At 54.1% G+C, this 21,207-nt stretch overlaps 1 protein-coding gene across 1 annotated transcript in view; it reads left to right on the top strand.

The window, feature by feature from the left end:
• acaca (acetyl-CoA carboxylase alpha) overlaps nucleotides 1-21,207 on the top strand; it is an 81,409-nt gene that overhangs the window by 40,548 nt on the left and 19,654 nt on the right. Inside the window, exons 37-48 of the mRNA XM_064349559.1 lie at nucleotides 748-789; nucleotides 1,983-2,198; nucleotides 2,298-2,453; nucleotides 3,456-3,680; nucleotides 5,086-5,241; nucleotides 5,719-5,865; nucleotides 8,337-8,606; nucleotides 9,247-9,344; nucleotides 9,564-9,684; nucleotides 10,337-10,447; nucleotides 19,170-19,313; nucleotides 20,913-21,033. Coding sequence (XP_064205629.1) covers nucleotides 748-789; nucleotides 1,983-2,198; nucleotides 2,298-2,453; nucleotides 3,456-3,680; nucleotides 5,086-5,241; nucleotides 5,719-5,865; nucleotides 8,337-8,606; nucleotides 9,247-9,344; nucleotides 9,564-9,684; nucleotides 10,337-10,447; nucleotides 19,170-19,313; nucleotides 20,913-21,033 — 1,807 coding nt within the window. The remainder of the gene's footprint in view (nucleotides 1-747; nucleotides 790-1,982; nucleotides 2,199-2,297; nucleotides 2,454-3,455; nucleotides 3,681-5,085; nucleotides 5,242-5,718; nucleotides 5,866-8,336; nucleotides 8,607-9,246; nucleotides 9,345-9,563; nucleotides 9,685-10,336; nucleotides 10,448-19,169; nucleotides 19,314-20,912; nucleotides 21,034-21,207) is intronic.

Raw genomic sequence — 21,207 nt, 5'->3', positions numbered from 1 at the left:
TACTGTGTCCTGAAGTGAGTCACGTGATGTTTTCCTTTTGATTTGCCCCGTTTGTTTCTTCTCAGAAAGACAATCTGTACTTTTATAATTGGCGGTGTTTCTGGCCTAGGTATCTTTTCCTCTGTAACTACTGTAATGGAGATCATGGCCATGTTAGGTGTATTCTAGTGGAGTCCTTCCTGAGTAGTTTGGCTTCCTCACGTATTTGCGGTTGATAACTGCCGCACCGTTAGCCATTAAGAGCCAAGTTGTCCCGAACGGCTCGGAACTGGCCTCGTTTTGGCCCGGTTGCCGTAGAGATAGGGCCGCGGCTATTATTGCTTCCTCTCCAGTCGCTGTCAGATCTGATGATTAGCAGGAAGCCCGGCTGCATTTTCTAGCGAATTGTTTCAATAGTTTTTTTTTGGGGGGGGGGGGGGGAAATCGGTTCAAGGACGTTACCCGTGGGGGGGGTTCACCTTCGGAAGCTGCTCGCTCAGTGTCCTCACAGGCCCGAAATAACCTGCAAGGCCCGAAATAACCTGCAAGGCCCAACGCTTGCAGAGTGAGCTGCACCTTTAACAGCTCATTAAGGAGCACGACGGCATCCCTGACTCCTCCCCCTTCTTTCCTGTCTTCCCCTCTCTCTCTCTTTTGCTGTCTTAGTGTGTGTGTGGCCTGTATCGGGCTGAAATCCCATCCGTGTCCTGAGTCTAACTTGTTTTTTTTCTTCTTGTTTTCTTCTCCCTCCCCCTCCCTGTCACACAGAGAGAGTTTCCCAAGTTTTTCACCTTCCGGGCCAGAGACAAGGTGAGTGTGCGTGTCCCAGAATCCTTTGCGGTCTCTCCCGCAGAACGCCTCTCTCCGCGCCCTCCTCTAAGGGGGCTCAGTGCTTCCAGTTCAGCCTCCATTGTCGGCCATTTTCTCCACACATGAAGCTTTTCACTGAAAGGCCGCAAAATACACTGAAACACCGTGACTCTGCGGAAGACGATGTTGAAACCACACACATAAACTTCCTTCTGCCACTGACCGTACTCTCCTGCTGAAAATAAATGAGTATTTTTCAGTGTTTTTCAAAGACATTTACTTTTGTGTGAGAGAATCTTTTTCCCCCTTTATTTTTAAGTTGCTGCTAAAGTGCTCAGGATTCGTAACCTGAAACTCCATACAGAGATTATTTGCCATCTCTGGATTATATCCGCCGCTGTAATGCTGAGATTAAGATCAGGTGCTGGTCTCAACTAGAAGTAAACGCACTGAAGGCTTTCGAAATCTGTTTGATTTTGGGCCGTGAGGACATTCGAACCTCAGACATTAGAACCTTCATCAGAGCGAGTGCATGCCTGACTTCCTGTGGGCTTCAGCGTATAAGATGAGGTGTGTGACGCCTGCCAGGCTTAGCTCTCGTCCCTGAGCGGGGCTGAATTTTGGGTCGGTTGGGACCCTGTCGTACCGCAGGGGGCGGGACGCGGCCGTAGCAGGGGGGCGCGGCCCGAACGCGAAACGAGCCGCCGCTTGGGCGCGGTCGCCGTGGCGACGGGGGCCCCGGGTTCCAGCGGACCAGCGCTCCGCCCGCCGCCGTGATCGACGACGCCATTTCCCTCTCCTGGGTTTTTTTTTTTTTTTCTCTTTTCTTTTTTTTTTTTTTCGCTCTACCAAAAAACCTCATTACAATAATGAACTTTGTAATTACTTCCCCCCAGAGGAAGAGAGCAATGGCGCCCATTAATGGAATGTGATTGCCTTTGATTTCGTTTGCTTAGTCCGGCCCGCGTGCTTTTGGGCATTTTCCATCTCAATAAACTCTCCCGCTCCCCCCCCCCCCCCGGCAGTTCTCCCCTGATTGGAAAGAGATTGCGGCGTCCATTTTGTCAGCGGCGTGTTACTGAAAGACCCAAACCTGGCCGTACAAACTGTGTTGTTTTGGATGTCTGCGGCCTTCCCCTTTGTTCCTATTTTTGGACCGTCGAGCGGTGACCCTGTCGTCGTGTGTCCCGCAGTTCGAGGAGGACCGCATCTACAGGCACCTGGAGCCGGCGCTGGCCTTCCAGCTGGAGCTGAACCGCATGCGCAACTTCTACCTGACCGCCATCCCCTGCGCCAACCACAAGATGCACCTGTACCTGGGCGCCGCCCGCGTGGAGGTGGGCACCGAGGTCACCGACTACCGCTTCTTCGTCCGCGCCATCATCCGCCACTCGGACCTGGTCACCAAGGTGAGCGCCGTCGTCGCCGCCGGCTTGCGTTCGCGGTCGCGTTCGCGGTTTCCCGACCGCGCCTTTTCGAACCCGCCTCTTTGCCCCCCCCCCCCACAGGAGGCCTCGTTCGAGTACCTGCACAACGAGGCGGAGCGCCTCCTGCTGGAGGCCATGGACGAGCTGGAGGTGGCCTTCAACAACACCACGGTGCGCACCGACTGCAACCACATCTTCCTCAACTTCGTCCCCACCGTCATCATGGACCCCTCCAAGGTGAGTGGGACGCCCCGCCCGAATGCCTCCTTCGCCTGTCCGGCCCCCTGGAGGTGCCTGTGCACCTCTCTGAGTGCTTGGGTATGTGTGCGTATGTGCATGCGCGAGTGCTTGTGTATGTGTATGTGTGTGTGTATTTAGGCGTGTGTTTGTATGTGCCTGTGTTAAAGTGTATGATCATGTGCAATGTGCGCGTGTGACAGTGTGTGATAATGCGTGTGTGTAACTCCTCAGATCGAGGAATCTGTGCGCTCCATGGTGATGCGCGTGTGTGATCGTGCGTGTGTGTGTGTGTGTGTGACGCAGATCGAAGAGTCGGTGCGCTCCATGGTCGTGTGTGTGTGTAACAGTGTGTGTGTGTGTGTGTGTGTGACGCAGATCGAGGAGTCGGTGCGCTCCATGGCGATGCGCGTGTGTGTGACAGTGTGTGTGTGCGTGTGTGTGTGTGTGTGTGTGTGTGTGTGTGTGTGTGTGACGCAGATCGAGGAGTCGGTGCGCTCCATGGTCGTGTATGTGTGTGTGTGTGTGTGTGTGTGTAACAGTGTGTGATCATGTGTGTGTAACAGTGTGTGTGTGTGTGTGTGTGACGCAGATCGAGGAGTCGGTGCGCTCCATGGTGATGCGTGTGTGTGTAACAGTGTGTGTGTGTGTATGTGTGTGACGCAGATCGAGGGGTCGGTGCGCTCCATGGTTATGCGCGTGTGTGTAACAGTGTGTGTGTGTGTGTGTGTGTGTGGCGCAGATCGAGGAGTCGGTGCGCTCCATGGTCGTGTATGTGTGTGTGTGTGTGTGTAACAGTGTGTGATCATGTGTGTGTAACAGTGTGTGTGTGTGTGTGTGTGACGCAGATCGAGGAGTCGGTGCGCTCCATGGTGATGCGTGTGTGTGTAACAGTGTGTGTGTGTGTATGTGTGTGACGCAGATCGAGGGGTCGGTGCGCTCCATGGTTATGCGCGTGTGTGTAACAGTGTGTGTGTGTGTGTGTGTGTGTGTGTGGCGCAGATCGAGGAGTCGGTGCGCTCCATGGTCATGCGCTACGGCAGCCGGCTGTGGAAGCTGAGGGTGCTGCAGGCCGAGCTGAAGATCAACATCCGCCTGACGCCCACGGGCAAGCAGATCCCCATCCGCCTCTTCCTCACCAACGAGTCGGGCTACTACCTGGACATCAGCCTGTACAAGGAGGTCACCGACTCCCGCACGGGACAGGTGGGGCCCAAAGACCGACAGGTGGGGCCCTCGCGCGTCTCTCATCCCTTCACCCCGCCCCCGTCCCCGTCCCCCGCCGACGGGCACGCTCAGAGCCTCGGCTCCCAGCATGCTCCGCTGCCTCGCGCTGTCCGCTCGCTGCACGCAACGCGGTCCATATGCCTCGTGATATCTCTGAGCGCGCAGGCAGACACCGGGCCGACATGTCTGCCGTAAAACATGAAAACCAGCTTTTCAACTGCGTTTCAGTGTACTGCCGATTGACATTGTGTTAAATGTCAAATGTGGGCTCAGAATTCAGCCCCATTATATCAGGTGGAAAGATATTTTGTGTTTTAAAGTATGAAACTTCTGGCTGGGTGGCAGTCATCGTCTCCATAAAGAAGGCAGAATTTTATTGGGCTCGTTGGCATTGGGAAATTGGGGCAGCAGGAGGGGGCGGTGTCTGTAGGAGCTGAGGTTCTGTGGGGCTCGGTCCCTCGGGCTGGTCCCGCGGTCGGGTCGACCGGCAGGGTACCGCTGCCGAGCCGTGCTGACCCTGTTTGTCTCTGTCGTGTGTCCAGGAGAAGCAGGTAAGGTCCTAAAGCTGTCCTCTCATCCCATCGTAACTCCCACTGGGGTACGTTTGTCACCTGCGGCAATCAGAAATGATTCGAACGAGCCTTTATTGGCCGTAAAGAAACGCGTGCGAGCGCGTGACCCGTACGAGTTAGCGGCGCGCGCGTCACGCGAAAAGGGTCGTTTTCGACGGAGACGAATTTCCCCGTTTTTGAATTTCCCCGTTAATTTCTCCGGCCCACGAAGGCCGCGTACGCAAACAGGAACAGGAAGGCGTCCGCGCGGCTCTCTCGCGCGGTGAGAGAGGGATGTTAATTTTCGTTCCGCGTACGGTTCTCCCGGACGTCGTTAGGCGAGGATCGGGCAGCGCCGCGGCGCGTTCGGCCCGCTTAATTAGCGCTCAGCCGCCGCGGCCGCGAGGCAGGCTGGTACTCGCCCCCCGAACGACGGCGCCGTTTCGAACAGCGGGACACGTGACAGCGAGCCCTCTTTGCGGAAAATGACTTAATTATTTCCTGAACTCTGAGTTCCCCCCCCCCCCCCGTGACATTGGCGAAGGGTGCAAGGCCGTTTCGGTGTCGGGGAAGCAGCGGCGGCGGCGCGGGCGTGCTAACCGGGTTATGTCAGGGGGTCCTTATCGCTTCCCGCCGCGCTAGCGATTAGCATGCCGGCGCGGGCGGTTGCCGGCGACAAGCAGCAGTTACGGAGTCGAAAGTTCGGCTTCGCCCCGCCGCGTCCTGTACCCCCTCGGCTGGAGCGTGTGCTGTCGGAACGCCGTTTGTCCTCACGCCCCCCCGAAGGCGTTCGCTGTTGACCGTTACCCCCCCACGGCGGGACTGACTCCCTCCCCCCCTCCTCTGGCCTGCAGATCATGTTCCAGGCGTACGGGGATAAGCAGGGCCCCCTGCACGGCATGCTGATCAACACCCCCTACGTCACCAAGGACCTGCTGCAGTCCAAACGCTTCCAGGCCCAGTCCCTGGGCACCACCTACGTCTACGACTTCCCCGAGATGTTCCGACAGGTACGGCTCTCCTCTCATTCACAGCCCTCTTCTCTCCTTCCTTTCTTCCTTCTTTCCTTCCCTCCGTCCTTCCTTCCTTTTTTCCTTCTCCTCTCTTCCTTCCTTTCTTCCTTTGCCCTCGTTTGCTTTCTTGTCTTTGCATTACACTTATTTAGCAGACGCTTTATCCAAAGCGATGTACAAAAGTGCATTTCATGGTCATTGGGCAACTACAAAACACAGGTTCAATTAGGTACAATACTAATTTATAGCATAGAACACAGTTCAGCTCACGCAGTTCAGCTCACCTAGTTTAACTTATTGCCAAGCCAAATTAGGGAGAAGAGCTAGCTACAATATTAGGACACATCTTTCTCCTGTACTTCATTTCTTCTTCGTTTTTCCTTTTGTTTTTTCTTCTGTACCTTTTATTTAGTTTTTTTTTTGGTTTTGTTGTTTGCGTGTTTCTCACTTGTTTTGTTTTGTGCTCTCTCTCAGGCCCTGCGGAAGATGTGGCAGTCTGTGGAAGGCCAGGCCGTCCTGCCCAAATGCCCCCTCCCCTCCGAGCTGCTCACCTTCACCGAGCTGGTGCTGGACCCGCAGGGCCAGCTGGTGCAGATGAACCGGCTGCCCGGGGGGAACGAGGTGAGGGCGCCCTCTGACCCTTGACCTTTGACTCCCTGTCCTTCACCCCCCAGTAAAGTTCCGCACAATCCTTCCGACCTCACCTTCGCTGTCAAGCCCGGAACCTTCTTCAGTGCAGCCTTGGGCGTGCCTTGTTGAGCTTACTGCACTAGTGTCATACGCGCATGTGTGCGCAGGGCTCGAGGAGTTTTCCGGATTTTTCTGCAGACATCGAGTGACGGCGTCGCGTCTCCTAGGCAACTTGGCGCGCTCTGGCCCGAGAGGAGGCGGCCGGTGCAGCCGCGGCGGCGGCGCAAGGTCTCGCCCGCGCGCATGCGCCTCGTGTGTGGTGGAGTAACACAAAAAAAAAGAGAAAAAGGAAAAGAGCGCGCAGTGTTTCCATTCTCTTTATCTGCTTCTGTAGCCGCTGGTGCAGGGGGGGCCCCCGTTCCACCCAATTTCACAGGAATTAAAGCGAGCGTGCTCTGCGATATGCAAATCCGCCCCGGAGACTGGCTCCCTGCCAGCCCCCCCCCTCCCCGGAGGAATCGTCCCCTCTTCTCCCGGCCCGTTTTGTGGCTGAAACGCTGGCTTTTGACTGGAAATTTTGCGGTTGTGAACTGGAACGCGTACGCCCGTGCGTCGGCACCCGCGTGCGTTACATCATCGAAACGCGGACGGCTCCCAGACGTCCTGAACCGCTTCGTACGGCTCGGCCCGTCGTCTGTGGGGCTGAGCCTGTTTCCACAAAGAGCGCCGGCTCCTCTGCTCCGGATACCCTGAGCTAAAGGGCTGAAAGGGGCCCTGCAGTACCGCCACACGGCCTGTAGGTGTCTCTCTTTTTCTTCTGAAGCGGTTCCTCTGTGGCTCCGTGCGCAGGCCGGTGCGGTGTGCCTGTCTCTCTGAATGATGGCGTTAGAAACGGGCTGTGAGAGTGTAAGGAATGGGTGCCCGTTCGGCAACCTCTGCACATGCACACCTGCGCGTGCACACAGAGACACACACACACACACAGACACACACACTCACACACTCACACTCACTCTCTCACGCAGACACACACACACACACACACCCAGACACACAAACACACACACACACACCCACACAACACCACACACACACACACGCACACACACACACACCGCGGTCCCCACGCTCATTCCGCACGTAAGCCTGCAGACGGGCGGCTCCAGAGAGGACAGAGCCGTGTATAAATAAAACCTGCGGGCCGCTCTCCTGTGTGCGGTCGCTGGCTGGCACGGTCGCGGTTTAGACGCAGGCCTTAACGCAGCCCTTAACGCAGGCCTTTCCCACCGCTGGGGAAGTTGACAGGGCAGGGCCCGGTGTGCTGCTATATAGCGCGTGTTTGGGAGATTAGGAGCGTTCTGAGGGCAGCGTGTTAATGTTTCCAGATCTGCTCCCTGGCCACGCCCCCCCCGCGCCCGCGCCCCTCCCTGCCCGCGCCCCCCTCCCTGCCCGCGCCCCGCGCCCGCCCGCTGGCGATGGATGTCCGGGCCGCTCCGCGCCGTATTTATTATAATGCATTCCGTACGGATCGGTTTGACCCAGATGGAAGCCAGGCAGAATTGAGCGCGGCCATTTTGTTTTTTATGGCCGTCATTAACCAGGGGCCCCGGGAGCGCGGCGGGGCCGAAGGCAGCCGGCTAATCCATACCCTTCCGTGGCGCGGGATTGCGCGCGGGGTAAATGATTTAAACGGCGTGCTGTCTGAGCGCGGGGAGGGCGGGAGGGAGGGAGGGAGAGAGGGAGGGAGGGAGGAAGGAAGGGAGGGAGGGAGAGGCTGCTCGGCCGGGCCTGTGCTGCTCTCTGCTCATCCTCTGCCTCTCCGCTCTGCTGAGAATTAAGCGAAATACAAACCCTGTTTCACACAGTAGTGTGATATTCATCCCTTGTGTGTGTGTGCGTGTGTGTGTGTGTGTGTGTGTGTGGGTCTGTGTTTATATGTGTGTGTGTGTGTGTGTGTTTATATGTGTGTACTTTGTTTTCTGTGTGGGTTGTAAATGCGTATTTGTGTGTGTTGAATTTGTATGTGCATTTGCGCATGTTTGTCTGTGTTGCATATGTGTACTGTGTATTTACGTTTACTGTATGTCTCTGTGTATTTACGTTTACACTGTCTGTATGTATTTGTCTCCTTTGTGTGTTTGTGTATGTCTGTGTGCGCTGTGCGATGTGCGGTGTGCGTGTCCGTGTATGTGTGTATATTCGTATTTGTGTGTGTCGTGTGGATGTGTGTGTGGCTGTAGTGTTGTGTTGTGTATATCGTGTACGTGTGAATTGTATGCGTGTGTGTGTGTGTGTGCGTGTGCGTGTGTGCTCATCGTATGTGTGCGTGTGTGTGTGTGTATATTCGTATGCGTGTGTGTGTGTGTGTGTGTGTGTGTGTGTGTGTGTGTGCTCATACGTGTATGCGTGTGTGTCTCTGTGTGGGTGTATTCATGTCTGATGCGTACGCGCTCCTGCTCCAGATCGGCATGGTGGCCTGGCGGATGACCCTCCGGACCCCGGAGTACCCGGCGGGGCGCGAGATCATCGTGATCAGCAACGACATCACGCACAAGATCGGCTCGTTCGGGCCGCAGGAGGACGTGCTGTTCCAGCAGGCGTCCGAGATGTCGCGCAAGAGCGGCATCCCGCGCGTCTACATCGCGGCCAACAGCGGCGCGCGCATCGGCCTGGCCGAGGAGATCCGCCACATGTTCCACGTGGCCTGGCAGGACCCCTCCGACCCCTACAAGGTGCGGGCCAAACCAAAAACCGCTGAACGGAACAGCTAGCCTAGCGTACACTAGCCATCAAGCTGAAACTGTGCTGAAATGAAACCATGTAGCTGTAAACAACATGGCTGGCCATGACCCTTAATAGCAGCAGGTTTCCATTGTACTAAAGTCAAAGTAAAATGTAAAAAATCACCTGTGTAAGGAAAATTATTGCAAACAGACAGGGTTCTCTTAACTGTCCTGGCAAAAGTCACAAACTGGTTTTCTCAACCTGGCCACCTAATCCAGCCCCCAGTTTAACTGGCTTAATAAATTTTAAACAAATTATTCTCCGTACTCTCAGATGGGACAGTGGGATAGCTATATAAAACAGGATTTCATGGTTAATTTTTCCGGATACAGAAACAAATTTAGACAATTCCGGTTAACTGCACTAAGTGCCTAAATCTCACGAAGAGAGAACCTTTTTATGGGTAACAGCCTTTCAGGTCTGACGTTTAAGGTGACCAGACCTTGAATGCTCATAGGGCCTGTTTTTCATGATATTTTCGGATTTGGCAAAAAAAAAAAAAAAAACAATTTCCTGTTATTTCCTCAGAAAAAGGAAGTGAACATTCGCGCTCATTATCCGTGTGTCTGTCTGCTTTCGCGCACACAGGGCTTCAAGTACCTCTACCTCACGCCCCAGGACTACAAGAAGGTTTCGGCGCTGAACTCCGTGCACTGTGAGCACGTGGAGGACGAGGGGGAGTCCAGGTGCGCGGGGATTTCCTTTTAAGGACGTTAGCATTGCACACTTACTCAGTGACTGCACCCCCATGCAGGTTGTACACAGAACAGCCCTCGTCTTACAGATAGACTGTTGGGAATATGGGCTATGGGTTAGTGAACTGATCCTGGATCAGTATTTGGGGCCGCTGTCTGTCCATTGCAGTGCTCCTGGCATTCTGTCTGAATGAACTCTGACCCCCACAGGTACAAGATCACTGACATCATTGGGAAGGAGGAGGGCCTGGGGGTGGAGAACCTGCGGGGGTCCGGGATGATTGCGGGGGAGTCCTCGCTGGCGTACGAGGAAGTGATCACCATGAACCTGGTGAGAGAACACGGACCACACACACACACACACACACACACACACACACACACACACACACACACACACACACACATAAACCCAGACACACACACACACACACAACCACACACACACACACACACACACACACACACACAAACCCACATAAACTCACACACACACACACACATAAACCCACACACACACACATAAACCCACACAAACCCAGACACACACACACACACACCACATAAACCCACACACACACACCACACATCACAACTCAAAACTCACCACCACACACACACACACACCACAGAACCACACACACACACATAAACCCACATAAACTCACACACACACACACACACACATAAACCCACATAAACTCACACACACACACACACACACACACACACACACATAAACCCACACACACACACATAAACCCACATAAACTCACACACACACACATACACACATAAACCCACACACATCCACACACGCACACACATACACACACACTTGACACACTTACGAACGCAGGTGAACCGCACACATACAGTACTCCTCACAGCACAGCTGAAACACAGTCTCCCCGTGTGCGTATGAAGACGTCAGACGGCCTGTGATTGGCTGAGCTGAGCTGACCCGCTGCCTCCCCCTGCAGGTGACCTGCAGGGCCATCGGCATCGGCGCTTACCTGGTCAGGCTGGGCCAGAGGACCATCCAGGTGGAGAACTCCCACATCATCCTCACCGGGGCTGGAGCTCTCAACAAGGTCAGCGCCCCGGGCCACACCCTCCCTGTGCGCCTCTCACAGGGACACCCCATAGTGACATCACTGATACGGGCTTTTCTCATTGGCGGCTTCCCTGAGATCTCAGCTCCTGATTGGCTCGTATAGGCAGCCCTCGTTAACATGACCGAGCCTCTCATACTGACTGAAACATCACTGACTGTATTTCTCTGTCTGGACTCAAATAGTCCCTGGTATCTCCCTCCTTGGCCATGTCGCATGTAAACCTCACCTTAGGGGCGACTGGCCAGGATGTGTCTGTAACGTGTGGGACGGTCCTGCCAGTGAATTGCATAGACATTGTGTGTGTGTGTGTGTGTGTGTGTGTTTGTATGTTAGTGCCTTTTACAGTGTCTGGAACTGCATTTTCACTGGGCCTGAATTCTCTCTGTGAGCTGAAGAGGTGTGCTGTGTGTCTGTAGGACACGGGGCAGGAGGGGTTACAGTGTCTCTGACAGGCGCTCGTGTTTGCACTGTTCCCTGTTCCCACCCAGCGCAGCACTGAGGGAGAGCATTAGGTGCAGGAGCAGAGCACCGCCCAAAAGGGAATGCATGTGACTCAAACAACCCCGCGGAAACAGGCGTGCGGGGGCACACACACCTCACACTGGCACACTCACCTCACACCGGCATACTCACCTCACACTGGCACACCGGCACACACAGTGACTCACTTCCACTACACGTACTCTACAAAAACACACTGCTGCCGCTCGGCATGCAGGAATCAAAACGCACTGAGCCCCCCCCCCCGCCCCCCCGTTCACCCCCCCTCCCCTCACTCCCCCCCCCCCCCCCCACCTCTCCCCATCTCTCCCTCTAAAAAACGTCTTGCCGTGAAAATTGAAATAATGATAATGTGTCCCTCTCTGACTGCATCAAAGTATGGCCACTTCAGAAGAAGCCGGGAGGCAGGAAATGCAGATGACAGACCGCAGCAGATGGATCGGCCGCCTCGCTCCCTCACCCCCTGAATCTTAAAAGAGGGGCGGCGGGAGCCGGGGACGCTGTGGGGCCGGGGGGAGGGGGGCGGGTGGGGGGGGGGATGGTGGAGCGAGGAGAGAGGAGAGGGGGAGAAGGAGAGAAGAGAGAGAGGGGGGAGAGAGAGAGGAAAGAGAGACAGGGGGAGAGAGAGGGAGAGAGGGAGACGGACAGAGAGAGAGGGGGAGAGAGAGGAGAGAGAGAGAGAGAGAGAGAGAGAGAGCACAGGAGAGGGAGAGGAAGAGAGAGAGAGAGAGAGAGGGGAGAGAGAGAGGAGAGAGGTGAGAGAGAGAGAGAGAGAGAGGAGAGGAGAGAGAGAGTGGAGAGAGAGAGAGGAGAGAGGGAGAAGGAGAGAGAGGGAGAGAGAGAGAGAGAGTGGGAGAGAGAGAGGGAGAGAGAGGGAGAGAGAGAGAGAGAGAGAGGGAGAGAGGCAGAGAGAGGTGAGAGAGAGAGAGGAGAGGGAGAGAGAGAGAGAGTGGGAGAGAGAGAGGGAGAGAGAGTGGGAGAGAGAGGGAGAGGGAGAGAGAGGGAAGCTGTGTGCGGGTCTCTGCGTGCTCTGAGCTCACAGGTGGTAACGGGCAGATTCGTCTCTGCCCGGCGATAAATAGGCGGGCTCAGCGGGGGCCTGCCAGCGCCGCGCCCGTCTCCCAGACGCGGCGGGATGGGCGGGACGGGGCCGCACCGTACGGAGCAGGCCGCGGTCGCCCGCTAATCAGCGCCGCCGTCCACCGCGACGTGAGCCACAGGCTGTCCCTGCACACCGCACACACACCTGCCCCCACTGCCACCGCTCCCCGCTGGCCGGCCAGGACGTGGTCCCGACCAGGACGCGGACTGACGGAGGAGAGAGGCGCGCTCTGAGAGAGGGAGCGCACGCTACCCCCCCCCCCACCCCGCCCCTCCCACCCCGCGCCTCAGTGGGGGATCAGGGAATGGCTTTGACACCATTTCATTGGAGCGTTTTTTTTTTTTATTCCGGTGATGCGGCAAACGGTCGGCGTATCTGCATACGCTGCCCGTAGCTGACGGCCATAACCATCGCGCTTCTGAATGGGTCCTTTGTGTGCCGCGCCGCCGCGCATCCTAAGTGCATTATGGGAGCGGCGGATTGGTCGCCCTCAAAGAGCGTCTGATGAGTGTTGATAAATTGGCCATTGGGTGAAATTTCGTTCTTAATATTTTGGCAATAAATTTGTTTATTATTGAGTACCGTCAGCCATTAAACAGTGGAAGTGTTGGAGGGGGAGAAGACAGATTTTTCTGTGCTGTTATTTGCCTGTGCGTTTATGCACATGTATGCGTGTGTGTGTGTGTGTGAGTGGTGTGAGAGATGTGTGTGAGCGTGTGTGGTGTGTGTGTGTGTGATGGTGTGTGTGTGTGCTGAGGAGTGTGTGTGTGTGGTGTGTGTGTGTGAGTGTCGTGAGCGTGTGTGTGACGTGTGTCTGTGTGTGTGTGTGTGTGTGAGGTGGCAGTGGTGTGTGTGAGGTGTGTGGTGGTGCGTGTGTGTTGTGTGTGTGAGCGTTGTGTGTGAGGTGCATGTGTGGGAGTGTGTGTGTGTCGTGTTGTGTGTGTGTGTGTGTGCAAGGTGTGTGGATGTGTGTGGTGTGAGTGGTGTGTGCGTGTGTGTGTGTGTGTGTGTGTGTGCGTGTGTGTGCGTGGTGTGTGAGTGTGTGTGTGTGTGTGTGCGTGAGCGTGAGGGACTGTGTGTGTGAGAGTGTGTGTGTGAGCGTGTGCGTGAGGGACTGTGTGCTGGACAGAAGCGCACAGCCGCACAGCTACGCAGCGCTGTGTTCCCAGCCCGGCCGCCAGCAGGAGGGTGTAACATATTAAATGGGAGGCAGAGTGAAACAAATTATAGCGGTGTCTTTGTGTTGTTCTTGTCTCTCTCTCACACTCTCTGTGTTATATATTTTCACACTTCAGCGATCGCCCCCCACACGCCCCCTCTCTGCTGCGCTGGTACATGCTCTCTCTCTCTCCCCCTCTCCCCCCCTCTCTCTCTCTCACCCTCCCCCCTTCCCTCCCTCCCTCTTTCCCTCCCTTCACACCCCCCAAACCATATCTCAGGTCATGTTGCAGCAGCTCCAGTAGAAATAATAGGACAGAAAGCGTGAGGTTGTTATTTGCATAGAAATAGCAAGACGCCCCAGGCAGCTTGGGAGAAGGACACAGAGATCGTTTGTCTAAAATTTTAATGAAAACTTTTGCTGAGGCAGAGATTTCCCCCCCCCATCCCCCAGCCCCCCCATCCTCCCCCGCCCCCCCCATTCCACCGTTCTGCCTGTTCGCCCCCGCCACCCCCCTCCTCCGCTCCTCCCCTCCTTGTCAGTGAATTAACGCGTCTCGATTTTAAAATTAGATGACACATGGCAAATCGGCGCACGCCAGAGCGCGCTAACGTGTAAATTTCAATTTGCGGGGCGTGATGGGAGCAGGGCATGATGGGAGCAGGGCATGATGGGAGCAGGGCGTGATGGGAGCAGGGCGTGATGGGAGCAGGGCGTGATGGGAGCAGGGCGTGATGGGAGCAGGGCGTGATGGGAGCGGGGCATGATGGGAGCAGGGCGTGATGGGAGCAGGGCATGATGGGGAGCGGGGCATGATGGGAGCAGGGCATGATGGGAGCGGGGCATGATGGGAGCGGGCGTGATAGGGAGCGGGGCATGATGGGAGCAGGGCATGATGGGGAGCGAGGCATGATGGGAGCGGGGCATGATGGGAGCAGGGCATGATGGGAGCGGGGCATGATGGGAGCGGGGCATGATGGGAGCGGGGCGTGATGGGGAGCGGGGCATGATGGGAGCAGGCGTTAGGCGCGGCCTGCCGAACAGAGCTGGGCCCGGCCGGGCCCCTGCCATTGTGCGGCCTGTCAGAGCCAGCTGAGGCCGGTGACTTCATCCCGAGTGCCCCCCACCCACGCGTCCCGTCCCCCTCCCCCCACGCGACCCGGCATGGGCGCAGGATGAGGAATGATCCTGGGAGAGGGGAAGGACAGAGGAGCGCTCCGTGGGCTCTTTGTCAAAGAGCCGCATGGCTGCACAGGCACCGGGATCCCTGTGTGAGTGAGTGTGTGTGGCCGCAGCGCTGTAGTGGCTGTGTTGTGTGCGCGTGCCTGTGTGTGTGCGCGTGCCTGTGTGTGTGTGTCTGTGCATGCGTGCGTATGTGTGTGTGCGTAGGTGGGCGTGTGTGCATGTGTGTGTGTGTGTGTGTGTGCGCGTGTGCCTGTATGCGTGCGTGCGTGAGTTTTTGCGTGAGTTTGTGTGCGTGCGTGCGTGCGTGCGTGTGTCTGAGTGTGTGTCTGTGCCTGCGTGCGTGCGTGCGTGCACGTGTGTGGGGGTGTGTACAGCGGCCTCTGGAGAGTCTCTGTAATGTGGGTAATAGTAATGACAAAACGCAAACAAATGCACAATAATGGAGTTTTGGAATGGTGCACTGTGGAGAGGATGTGGAGGAAAAATCGATTTCAGCAGAGGGAATATGACAGGGGGAGAGAATTCTTCTGCGCTTAAATATGCTGGCTTTACACGTGCGGAAGCTCTGAAGTACAGTGAAATGCAAGATTTACAAGCCTTGCTTTCTCTTTAGAAATTAGAGTATGCATGTGTGAATGCTTCTGTGTATCTGTAGAGGTTGGAGTTTGTGTGTGTGTGCGCGTGTGGTTATGTGTGCGGTGTGTGTGTGTGTTTTCGTGTTCGTGAGTGTGCGTTAATGCTTGCGGTGTGTATGTGTGTGTGTGTTTGCATGTGCGGTGTGTGTGTGTGTGTTAATGCTTCGTGTGTGTGTGTATGCTGGTGTGTGTGTGTTTGTATGCTGTTGTGTGTGTGTGTGTGTGTGTGTGTGTGTGTGTGTGTGTGGTTATGTGTATGTGCGTGTGCGTGTGTGTTTTTGTGTGCGGAGTGTGTGTTAATGCTTGCGGTGTGTATGTGTGTGTGTGTGTGCATGTGCGGTGTGTGTGTGTGTGTTAATGCTTGCGGTGTGTGTGTGTGTGTGCGTTGTGTTTGTGTGTGTTGTGTGTGTGTGTTGTTAGTGTGTGTGTGTGTGTGTGTGGTTATGTGTGGGTGTGTGTGTGTGTGTGTATGTTGTATGTGGGGTGTGGGGTGTGTGTGGGGCTGTATTTAGTCTGAGTTCCCGCTCTTTGTGCCCCCGCCCCTCCTGCCCTTGACTTGATGTGACACTTTGTGCTGCGTGGTGTGAGAGCTGACGCCTCCCTTGTGCGTTTGGACAGGGCGTGCGGGGCCCGGTGCCAGGCCTGATACCAGCTCTACCGCTGGCACAGAGGCCGCCTGCCCCTGCCATGCCGCCCGCGCCCGCCCCGCTGCCCCCGCCAAACACCGCGGCGACCGCTGCTGTTTGGGAAGCTCTGTTTTTGTCCTTGCAGTCCTCATCCTCCCTGTAGGGGGGGTTGTGTGAGGGGGAAGAGGTGCTGCTGACTAATGCTTGGCTAAAAACATTTGCTCTCGTGAATTTTAATGGGGTGCAGACAGCTGTTCTGTTTGCTCTTACGTAAGGCCTTTGGTCAGTGCACAGGTGTGTATAGACTGAAAGCCGCAGGGCGCCCCCTGGCTGTCAGGCTGCAGCGGTGCGAGAGTTTGTTAACACAGCAGGCGGGGTTCGTCATCTCATTGGGGTCCTTGTCCAGCAAGTTTCCACCCTCTTTATTGCTGGCCACTCCCATCTATGTGCAGCCCCGCCCATGTGCAGGACAGCGCAGGCACTTGGAACGTCATCCTTTACCGATAGCCTGTTTAATGAAGTTAATATTTTAGACTGGTGATGCTTGTCTCACCCAAGAATCACTTTAAGATGGCATCAATGGCTGCCATGTTTAAGGAAATGGGGCTGTGCAAAACGGTCAGAAAGACTTATTTAAGACCCGATTTTGGCAACTCATTTCATTTGACTTACTCAGGAGATAATCTAAGCGCTATCAGATATGGTTTTCAAAAAGTCCTTTTTTTTAAAAAAAAGTCCCTCCCCCCTTATTTGATTCTAAATAATTATTTTCTTGTTTATTTAACCGATCTCGTCTTTTTCAGCATTATTTTCACAAAAAAACAGCAGTGGAAAATATTTTGGTGGGGTATTATTGCATCATCTTCAAAACGTTTATTCCTTGTCACTCTAATCGCATGTGTGATGGGACCACATGCGCTGCTGTGTTAGGTACTGGCTTCTATTGCAGTAATTAGGCTAGCAGTTGGTAACAAAATTGAATGTTTTTAAAAGACGATGGGTCGTTGTTGCATCGTCGATTTTATCGTAAGCCTAAAATTGCAATAGAATTGAAATTTATATAACCGAATGCAGTGAGCACCTTTTTCTTTTCTTTTTTCTTAGTTTATTCCCTTAACGTTAGGGGAGGTGCTGGGTAATTTGGGGGAGGAATGCTGCCTCTCATAAAACCCTGGGGGAAACCCAGGAGGCAGGAGCAGATCGGAGTGTTCCTAACTTCCTCCCCCTCTTCTCCTCTCTGCTCACCTCCCCTCCTCTCTCCCCTTCTCATCTCCTCTCCTCTTTCCCTCTCTCCTTCTCCTCTCTCTCACTCTCCTTCCCTCTCCTCTCCTCTCTCTCCCTCTCCTCTCCTCTCTCCCTCCCTCTCCTCTCCCTCCCCCATCTTCTCCTTCTGCTCTCCTCTCTCTCCTTCTCTTCTCTCCTCTCCTCTCCTCTCTCTCTCCCTCTCTCCCCTCTCCTCTCTCTCTCTCCTGTGGAATATTAATGAGGCTGCTCTGTGGAGGAGCGGAGCAACCTTCCTCTCCTCTCTCTTCTCTCCTCTCTCCCTCTCCTCTCCTCTTTCCTCTCTCTCCCTTTCCTCTCCTCTTCCCTCTCTCCCTCCTCCTCTCTCTCCCTCTTCCCTTCCTCTCTCTCTCTCCTCTCCTCCTCTCTCCCTCTCCTCTCCTCTCTCCTCTCTCTCTCCTCTCCATCCTCTCCCTCCTCTCCCTCTCTCCTCTCTCTCCCTTCTCTCCCATTCCCCTCCTCTCCTCTCCTCTCCTCTCTCTCTCCCTCTCCCTCTCCCTCTCTCTCTCCCTCTCTCTCCCTCTCTCCTGTGGAATATTAATGAGGCTGCTGTGTGGAGGAGCGGTGCAGCCTCCCTCTCCGGGTCCTGCGTCTCTCGGTCAAGGTGACCGCGGCGGGCTGCCGGAGGCTCGGGGCAGGGCTGACAGCTTTAGGAGCGCGGCCGAGATTTGTAGCCAGAGACATAACCAATAACGGTAATAAAAAAATAAATGATGGCCAAAGAGGTTAAAGTAAAGTGTGAGAAACGGCCACCTCTCCTGCTTTTACAGAGGTGCGTCACCCCCCTCCGCCGCCGCGCGCTGCACGGCATGATGGGATAGGGGTTAATGAGCCCTGGGGGTCAGAGGGAACAGTGGAGAAACCAAAATGAGTTCAGTGGCCCTGGAGTCATCCTTCATGTACCACTCACACTCACAGTGACATTTAAACACACACTTGTGCACGTACACACACACACATTCACATACGCACACTCACACACACACACACACACACACACACACACATTCACATACGCGCACACACACACACACACACACATATATATGAACAGAAAATTGCGCGCACACATAAACAAAATTCATAATTCATACACACTCACACACGCATGCACATGGATAGAAAATTGCACACAAACAGAATTCACACACACGCACACTGTGCACACCGCCATACACACACACACACACACACTGTGCACACCGTCATACACACACACACACACACACACACTGTGCACACCGTCAGACACACACACACACACACACACACTGTTTAATGATCAGTTGCATGTGGATGTTTTAGCAGTGTAAATCAGCAGGAGATGTGCAGTCTGCTCTCAGGCTCTGAGGTGTGCTCTTGCGCTCTCACACATGGCTGATCAGGGACAGAAGCGCATAAAGAAGGCAGCCAGCGCATTGTACAAGAACCTGTGTGTGTGTGTGTGTGTGTACGTATGTGTGTTTGTGTGTGTGAGTGTGAGTGTGAGTGTGAGTGTGAGTGTGAGTGTGAGTGTGAGTGTGAGTGTGAGTGTGAGTGTGAGTGTGAGTGTGAGTGTGAGTGTGAGTGTGAGTGTGAGTGTGAGTGTGTGCATACCTGCCTCAGGTTGCTCTCCTCATTGACTGGCTGAGAGGGGCTGTTTGTCAGGGCAGCTGTCGATACTGTGGGGGGCGGGGTGTCAGGGGGGAGAGGCGGGCCGTATTAATACACACTGGGGGGTTGTAGATAACCCCCCCGGGGCCGGCGTCCCCGGGCCCCCTGCGACCGGCGGGTGACGGAGCGATCTTTAATACTCAATCGACGGTATCGACGTCCCGCGGGCCGGACGCTGCGGACGCCGTCGCCGTGGGGGCGGCCCCCCGCGTGTGGAGCGATGCACCGCTGCCCTGGGACTGCAGACCCCCCCCCCCCCCCCCCCCGTGCCGACGGGCCCCTCGCTCCCCCCCGCCAACAGGCCCCTCGCTCCTGAGTCATAATGGCAGATTAGCACTCAGACCCCGCACTGAGGCCCTGTGGGAGACCTGGACAGCTCTCTTATATCCAAACCCCTCCCCTCTTCCCCAAACGTCCGTACCCTCTGACAGGGGAAGTGAAACCATCGGTAGGGGTGGGGGACAGTCGCCATGGGCGTCCCGGGAGGCGGTGGCGCCATAGAGCCGAAAGACAGGAAGTGATGTCACCGTCCTCCGCTTGGTTTCCCCCCATGCAGGTGCTGGGCCGGGAAGTGTACACCTCCAACAACCAGCTGGGCGGGATCCAGATCATGCACAACAACGGCGTGACGCACAGCACGGTGTGCGACGACTTCGAGGGCGTGCACACGCTGCTGCAGTGGCTCAGCTACATGCCCAAGGTAGGGGGCGCGGTCTCTGTGGGGCGCGAACATATCAAACGTTCGCCTCTGCCTCTTCCCTGCGCCGCTCATCGCTAATTTACCAGCCTGCCCACGAGAAATCTCAACGGCAAATCAGAATGAGACGCCGGTGTCACAGTTTGTCCTGGATTTTAATGAATGTTCCAGTAAGAACTTCCAGTCTCTCACGGTGAATGAGAGATTTTACAGTAAGGACACGCAGCATCTTTCACAGTGAGTGATTTTACACTAAGGACATGTCTTTCACAGTGAGTGAGTGATTTTACTTTAATTAACCCTTAGAGACCTAGGGTGATTTTGACTTTTGTTCACTATCCTACATTTATTTATAAATTAAACAGGTTTATCTAATAGATAACCTCTCATTTTTTTTGTTCCTATTAAGAACTGTCAAATTTTGGCCTGGTTATGATATTAACTAGTTGGTAGGCGCTATAATTTGAGAAAAGAAAATCACTTGCTTAAAAAATGCATTCACTTGACGATGTCAGTTAAGCCAAAAGTGTCAGCTCAGGTATATCATCTTACATCACAAGAATAGATTGTGTGAAGTACCAATATCATGGAGTCATATCAATAGAACATGCCATTGCTTTATGATCGGTAAAAATATCAGCAGAGTTTAACAATAATAAATTATAAATTAAAAATAAATGATCATGATATATAAATATATGATAAAAACATTTTTTTTCATAAATATCTATTTAAGTACAAATTTTATTGGCCATAAACTGAACGATTTGTGTACAAGCTATTTAAGCAGTTGGTAGTCTGCTTCTAAAGTGCAAGTGACACGACATCTCAATGTACCAAACACAGAATAACTGCAGGTTTTGTATTGCCTGTAAAACGATGGTTATACATTTCAAGTAGTTATAATAGTACATAGCGGTAGAATATATAAGTAGCTGGTAACGTTTGTATTTTATAACGCAAGCAGTAAAAGCATGTAACCTGTAAGGACAGTGGTATTCACGTCGGATTCACGTCTTCCTCGATTGGGTCCATTGGATGGAAACGTTGCGGGGAAATAAAAATCCTCATCCCCAGAAAAGTCCACTCTCACCTTCGCCTCCTTTACCGTCATCTTTCTCAATAGAATGATATTTGGCTTGAACTGCCTTTGCTAATGATAACGTTTTTTGGAAGGCATGATTCTAAAGCATTTCAGCTACAAGAAAGTGACTTCTCCTTGGTCCGCGTTTTTTTTTTCAGCAGCTACTAATCGTGGTGACAAAACAATGTAAACATAGCGAAAGGTAGGCGTGGTTTTCAAACGCAGCCCTGCCTTTGAGGTTGGTTGATTCGACAGAAATTCAGAAATGAGAGGGTTATCTGACAAAGATTAAAGGGAGTTCTTTTTGACACAATTTGTGTCCTCCTGCTTGAAAGAGTTAAGCACATATCTTGCACAGTGAGTGAGAGATTTCACAGTAAGGACTTGTCTTTCACAGTGAGTGAGTGGTTTCACAGTAAGGACTTGTCTTTCACAGTGAGTGAGAGATTTCACAGTAAGGACTTGTCTTTCACAGTGAGCGAGTGGTTTCACAGTGAGGGATGTGTCTTGTCTCACAGTGTAACTCCAGCCCGGTGCCAATCCTCAGCTCCAAGGACCCCATTGACCGATTGGTGGAATTTGTGCCCACTAAGGCGCCCTACGACCCCCGTTGGATGCTGGCGGGACGCCCGAGCCAGAGTAAGTACATTTCCCCCCCCCCCCCCCAGCCGTCCTCCAATGAGAGCAGAGAAACATGCTTTTTTTTTTTTTTACTGCAAAGCCATAGTGTCTGCTGGAGGCAGTGGCAGCGGTGGTTTGGTTATTTATTATAGTTATTACAGAGCCAGTACACTGTGCATAATAAAAGGCAGT

This window comes from Anguilla rostrata, chromosome 9 (genome assembly GCF_018555375.3).
Source record: "Anguilla rostrata isolate EN2019 chromosome 9, ASM1855537v3, whole genome shotgun sequence".
NCBI lineage: Eukaryota > Metazoa > Chordata > Actinopteri > Anguilliformes > Anguillidae > Anguilla > Anguilla rostrata.
Note: the sequence above shows the minus strand (reverse complement) of the source record. Positions and strands in the feature narration are given on the sequence as shown.